The sequence below is a fragment of the Palaemon carinicauda genome, chromosome 5 (genome assembly GCF_036898095.1).
Source record: "Palaemon carinicauda isolate YSFRI2023 chromosome 5, ASM3689809v2, whole genome shotgun sequence".
NCBI lineage: Eukaryota > Metazoa > Arthropoda > Malacostraca > Decapoda > Palaemonidae > Palaemon > Palaemon carinicauda.
Window position 1 is genome coordinate 136,605,157 of NC_090729.1, and position 7,583 is coordinate 136,612,739.

At 33.7% G+C, this 7,583-nt stretch overlaps 1 protein-coding gene across 1 annotated transcript in view; it reads left to right on the top strand.

Moving 5' to 3' along the window:
- The window catches only part of LOC137641159 (dynactin subunit 3-like), a 78,659-nt gene extending 71,469 nt beyond the window's left edge, over positions 1-7,190 (top strand). The window contains exon 3 of the mRNA XM_068373600.1: positions 6,828-7,190. Within this exon, the coding sequence (XP_068229701.1) occupies positions 6,828-6,917 (90 nt within the window). The 3' untranslated portion in view covers positions 6,918-7,190. The remainder of the gene's footprint in view (positions 1-6,827) is intronic.
- Positions 7,191-7,583: the final 393 nt, after the last annotated feature.

The window sequence follows — 7,583 nt, forward strand, 5'->3', positions numbered from 1 at the left end:
GTTGATACAGAGCTTTCAAAACTGACTTAATTTGTGCAACGCAGTCTGTTCATTATAAGCATCAAGTAACATGACCAAGTACTATATACAGTATATGTATGTACAGTATATATATATATATATATATATATATATATATATATATATATATATATATATATATATATATATACATATATATATATATATATATATATATATATATATATATATATATATATATATATATATATATATATATATATATATATATATATATATATATGTTTATATTTATAAATACATATAAATATAAATATATAAATATATATATATAGATAGATAGATAGATAAATAGATAGATATATACACATGCATATATATATATTTATTTATAGGTCCCACTAATTCCCCGTCCTTGGAACCCATCAGAATCATTGCCTCTCCCCCATAACTGATCCCAGAAGATTTTGGGCAGAAGTAATCAATAGCAAGTAACGTCCGCACTGGAGGGGAGAGTCACTTGGACATGTGACCCCTCTCTACAATGAGGTAAAATAATATATATATATATATATATATATATATATATATATATATATATATATATATATATATATATATATATATATATATATATATATATATGTTTAACCTTGTTGTAGACAAGAGCCACATGTCCAAATGACCCTCCGCTCCAGTGCGGACGTTAATTGTGTTGGTTACTTCTGCCCCGAATCTTCTGGGTTGAGTTATGGGGGGAGAGGCGATGGTTTTTATGGGTTCTGGGGACGGGGACCTAGTGGGAAAGCACGGGATGTGCTTCTTGGACTGAATCTAACATTTGTTTCCATGCAAGGGATTTAGTTTTCCATTCGATGATGTTGAATTTCGAAATTTTGTTACATTCCCTCTATCACGTTGGCAGATTAAGGATACACCATTAAAACATGCCCCCAGCCTAACCTTAAAGAGGTTATTTTGATGATGAATAAATCTGCCCTCAACAGCTTAGCAGAGGCAGTCTGAGAGACTAGTTGTTATCTTCTAGACCAATAGTTTACTCCTTGCTTTTGTGGTCAGAATGACAGTGCCAGGCCAGAAAACTCCCTTGGACAAATAGGTCAAGATGGGATTATAATTGGTGAAAGGAGACTCCACCCTACCCAGAGAATGTACTCCCTGTTTGGTGGTGTAGCCTAAAGAGTTTGAAAGATTCACAGAACTTGAAGTTTTTGTGAAGTCTTTCCCCCTATAAATAGGATGCTGAGGTTGATGCCAATCAATTGGGTGAATGTTTTAATTCTCTTCCAGACCAAGATATCTTAGGACAGCAGAATTTAATGCCTGGCATTGTTGAATCTGGTATATGCCATGTCTTCTTTGGATGTGTGAACTGCTGGGGGATCCAGATTACCTCTTCAACAATGGCAAAGTTGCAATGTAAACCTAATTACAAGGCTTTACAGTACATTTTTAAAACAATTCGAGGCAAGGCTGCTTGTGACATAGAAAAGGTTGAAGTAGGGGAATTTCTAAATAGTAACCCTTTATTTATTTTCCCCCCAAGCTTTTGTTGATGATGCTAATGCACATTCAGTTGTCACTTCACTTTCAGAGAAATGGAGGAAAGATTTCTGTTCTACTCAGTAAAGAAAAAACCCTGAAATTATAAGTCTTTGACCTATAGTAAGAATCTTGAACATTCTCAAAAGCAACCTGCAGATAACCAGCATCACACTCTCTTCCCAAACCTCCATAGTTTGCACCTAAGTTTCCTCGAGAACAAAGGCAGCAAAAGCATCCTGCTCAGGTAGAGTCCCAAATCCTTGGTCCTTTGAGATTTTTCAGAGGAAAAAAAGCAGCTGAAGGCACACTAAGGGAAACCTAGGTACTGATCAGTCTTGCAGAGGCAAAGGACCTCATTAATGAATGTCCTGAGGTCAGGGGTTATCTGCAATGGTTTCAAGAATGGAATTGACATAAGTCAAACCGATTTAAAAATGGGTATTACAGTCAACTATTTTTGTCCATGTGTATGGCATTCATGATTTTTTTTATGACAGGAAAATGCTAAATTTGACACAATTTCTTAACTGCAAAAAGATCAAGAGTCAAAATGAGAAATTTAGCGTTAGTAATTGGCAAATGCAGTATAACGTTAAAAAGCGCAAGTCAAATGTGAACTTTAGCTTTAGAAATCGACAAATAATACTGTACAGTAATAAAAATGACCAAAGAACACAAGTTAAAATGAGACATTTAGCATTAAAAATTGAAAAATAATACTGTATGTTATGAATTTATGTCAACAATACTCCGTTAATTATATGTGAGCATATTCTCGATTTCGTCACCTTGGGATCATCTGAAGGCAAACCAAAATATAAAGTAATTGTTAATTCTTGTAAAAATGCACTTTAAATTGATATTAGAAAAGTACAAGAAACTTAAATGAAGCTCATTTAACATCAAAACCCTTGAATTTTTTTAAACATCTTTTAGTACATAAGGATGTTATGTTGGAGCTAAAACTAGAGGTCATCTGACGAAATTGAGTTATTAATATTACTAGCTAATGAAAATTGGCACAGCTAAAGAAGCAAGTTCAAGAAATACGAATGGGAAGAGTGAATGTTGGCGGCAAGAATGGTCGAAGCAGGGAAGTGACAGATATCATGGAGAGAAGGAGGATGGACATTGTATGTTTGCAGGAAACACGATGGAAATGAAATAAAGCAAAGGATATTTGGAATGGATATAAGTTACTATATAGCAGAACTGATGAAACAGGAAGAAGTGGTGTAGGAATTGTCATCTGCAAAGAAATTTAAGAAAATATTGTTGGCATTGAAACGAAAGCGGGAGAATAATGAAAGTAAGGTAATGCTTTGGTGGACATATACACCACAGACCGGGTCCAGTGAAGAGGCAAAAAATAAGTTCTGGAGAGATATGGGTGAAGTAATGACAGCAACAGAAATAGAAGAAAGGCTAGTTGTGGGAGGAGACTTGAATGGACACATCAGGTGCAACTGGGAAAACAGTAGAATACATGGAGGACATGGCTTGGGAAAAATTACTGAGGAAGGAAGATTGATAACAGACTTTGCACTAGCATTTTTTATGACAATTAACAACAACTTTTCCACAAATGATGACTGTGACATACAGTATAGAAGTGGGGGAATACTAAAGCAGATAGATTTTTAATGTGTAGAAGGAACCATTTAACAGAAGTGGAGAATTGTAACGTCATTAATGGAGAGTATGTTTGCAGACAGCATAGTTAGTAGTGTTAGATCTCTTGTTAAGATGTGTAGGAATGGGAAGAAAGATAGATCAACCAAAGATAAAGTGGTAGCAATTAGAAAAGCAAGAAATTAGAGTTTTAAGAAGGCAGTTCTTAAGGGCATCAGATTGGCAGATGATGTGAACATCTGGTGGACATAAAATGTGCAATGGTCCCTAAAATAGCAGAAGAATTATTAGGGAAGACATACGATAAAGGACTACCAAAAAAAAAGAGAGCTGGTGGTGGATTCCTAACACACAAGATGAGATGAAGAAAAAAGAAATAGGAGTAGCCTATGACAGGAATTAATCTGAGGAAAATAGGATAGCTTGGAAAACTTAAATAAAGAAGCTAAATAGGTAGTAGCACAGGCAAAAGCAATTGTAATGGATAAGCTCTATGATAACTTAGAGACAACTGAAGGCCAAAAGAGAATACACAAGATAGCAGAAAAGCAGATATGTCAGACAGATCAAGGACAAAAATGGAATTTTTATCAAAAGAGGAAAATATAATAGCTAGATGGAAGGAGTACTTAGAAGTTACTGAATGAAGAAAACCCCAGAACAATAATAAGAGATGGAAACCCTCATAAAAGAATAGTTCAACAGAAAAGTCTTTAAGAAGGTATTGGGTAAAATTGAGGAGTGGAAAGCAGTGGGACCTGATAGAATATCAGCTGAAGTGTGGAATTGTTTAGTAGAGGAAGACATAGGTATCCTGTGGGATTTAATGAACAAGATATCACTAAGAAAGTAAGCCAGACATGTGGAGAAATAGCCTAATGGTCCCAATCTACAAAGAGAAGGGTGATGTGCAGGGGTGTGGGACCTACGGAGGAATTAAACTAATATCACATACAATGAAAATATATGAGAGGATTAAAGAAGGAAGATTGAGAATAGAAACCACAATTTGTAAAGAACAATTTGGTTTTATGCCAATAAAGAGCACAGTTGATGCAATATTTACTTCAAGACAGACCGTACAGAAATATAGAGAGACAGAAAGGACTGCATCTGGTGTTTGTTGATTTGGGAAAAGCGTATGATAGAGTACCTAGGCAGGAAGAGAGATTCTGATAAATGTGTGAATAATGAAATATGATATATGCAGAAACAATCACACAAGTAAGGAGCACTGTTGGTACTACATAGAAGTTTACGGTGTAAATTGGTCTCCACCAGGGTTCAGCCTTTAGTCCTTATATATTTGAAATTGATGTATGTTAAAACATTGTAAGTTAGAGAAGAGGTGTCTTGGTGTGCCATGTTTGCTGATGATATTGTGTTGACTGATCTAACAACTCAAAGATGGAGAGAAGAACTTGAGAGTAGAGGTTTAAAGATTTGCAGAACAAAGACAGAATATGTGGACAGGTGGAGAGGAATGGCAGGGAACAATGAAATTAGACCAAGAAAACATAAAGAGGGTTAGCTCCTTCAATTATATTGGTTCTGTTATGAGTGAAAAGTGAAACCTGGATGCAGAAGTCAGCCATAGAATCAGTGTGCATGGATGAATTGGAGAGTCATCAGGGATGCCTTGTGATAGGAGGATCAGTGCAAAAGTTAAAGGAAAGTTTTATAAAAGCTTAGTTAGACCAGCCATGCTGTATGGGCCAGACTTGGCCAATAAAGATAGAATAAGAAATATGAATGGAAGTTACTGAGATGCGAATGCTGAGGTGGATGTGTGATGTCACAAAAAAAAAAAAAAAAAATAAGATTTGGAATGACTTGATCAGGGGGACAGTCAAAATATTAGAGTATTCATAGAAGGCTCAGGAAAGAAGACTGAAATGGTTTGGTTATGTCATGAGGAGAGAAGATGAACATGTATGTAAAAGGGCTATGAGCATGGAAGTGGAGGACAGAAGGAGGAGGGAAAGGTCAAGTTCAGGTGGGTAGATAAATTATTAAATGACATGAAGGAAAAAGGTCTAAGAGAACAAGATGAAGGCTTCAGGACAGATGGAGAAGGCTGACTAGAAACAGTGACCCCATATAGAAATGAGAAAAGCTGAGTGCAAAGAAAATTATTATTAGCTAAAGTACAACCCTAGTTGGAAAAGCAGGATGCCATAAGCATAAGGGCTCCAACATCAAGGTCCATCAAGAGAGCCTTAATATCACGAGACTGAAAAGCTGAACTAAAGTCAATTCTTTTTAGCGAGACAGATTTGCACCGACTCGCAGGGGTGCTCTCTTAGCTCGGAGAAGTTTCCTGATTGCTGATTGGTTGGACAGGATAATTCTAACCAATCAGATAGCAGGAAACTTTTCTGAGTTAAAAGGGCACCACTGCGAGTCAGTGCAAATGCGCCTCATTAAAGAAAATTGAATATAGTTGGTTCTAGAAAACAAAAATGTATTGTATGTCCTCTTGAGAGAGAGAAAATGTATTCATATGTTACTTTATGGTATCTCTTGAGAGAAAGAAAAATATATTCATATGTCCAGGTGATAACTAATAATAGCTGCTATAGTTAAACTGTAAAATAAAGAATATGATATTGCTGCTTATGTAATATTCATTATGAAGATGTTTTGAATAAGTTACGAATTTGTATAAACGATACTTGTTATTTATGTATGCATATTCTTGATGATGACAGCTTGAGATAAGTTTATCACAACCATGAGTAAAAAAGAAAATTTTGGTAATTGTTGATTGTTAAAATACATCCAAAATTGAAATCAAAAGTATAAATATGCTTTAAATAATGTACAATTAACATTTTTGTAATAGTTTTATTTTTTTTTAGAATGTGATAATGATGTCTGCTAAAACTAGTTGTCAGCTGACAAAATTGAAGGCAGTGTCTAAATTTATTTGTGTCTTGGTAAATTGAGAGTTTTTAACATTTGTTTCTTCTTGGCACCTGAGAGAAAGAGAGAGAGAGAGATAAAATACATGTTTTTAGTATGATATAGATATATATATATATATATATATATATATATATATATATATATATATATATATATATATATATATATATATATATATATATATATATATATATATATATATATATATATATATATATATATATATATATATATAATATATATATATATATAATATATATATATAATATATATATATATATATATATATATATATATATATATATATATATATATATATATATATATGTGTGTGTGTGTGTGTGTGTGTGTTTTTAGTATGTTTCTTTCCCCGACATGAATCCATGAATTGCTCACCAAAACTCACGATATAGTGATGTCAATTTCACTCTTAAACCCAGTTATCAAATATGATAATGCATAGTTAATACAGTTATTTATTTCAGGTACAATACAGTTCATTTAGTTACAATATGAAAAAGATTTGGGACCTGGGCTCTATATTAGACATATCATGTACTCTTATGGGATAAACATTTATCGTGGATAAGGAGTTAACTGTACTCTAGATTTTACATTTATTGAAATTTATTGATAGCTGTTTACAAGGAATATGTGAATTTGAACATTGTATTTTTAAAATTTCCTATTTCTGTAATGTTTCCTTAACATGTTTACAGATTAGTAGCTTAACTGAAACTTTCATCAAGATGGATGAAATTGTGACAAAAGCTGAAATTGCTGCTCTTCCCAAGAAATCTGAAGATTGAGACTAATTGTTTATTTATGTTTACTTTTCAGAAAATAGTTCCATTTATATCATGGTTAATGGAAGTGTTATGTGGTATTTTATAGCCTTTGTACTGTGCAAAATTCCTGTTAACACTTTTATTGGTGATATTTCACCTTGATGCACTGCACTGTATAGCATTTATGTCTAGTACATAAGGAAAATCATAAGTCCATATATTACACATGTACGGTATTATTTGTTTTAATATATTTTAATGATATGAGCATTCATTAATAAATTTCTTTATTTATTGTTGTATTATTTCTATGAACTTCCATTGACTTTCATATTGCTTCTCTCGATGCTGGTTAAATGTTGTGATCTACTATAGAACTGAAAATTGTTTCTAAATTAATACAAACTCTTGGTCTTTACATAAGAGACTAATGACAACAAAGCTGTAATGTGGCTATTAACACTGTTAACAAGGTGTCAACAACTGACTGGTTGTTACCAGTCAGCAGTAGAGAAGCACAGCCTCCCTCTCATTCACTGACAACCACTTTGATTTCAGGCGCTGGTGTCAACAGACATTCTCACATTGCTCTGGAAATATACTTTCTATCAATGAACTTTTCTTTTCCAAGTTTGCATGTGTCTAAAGGCCCAGTCACACCGCCCGAACGTTGCTGGGGAGCGTCCC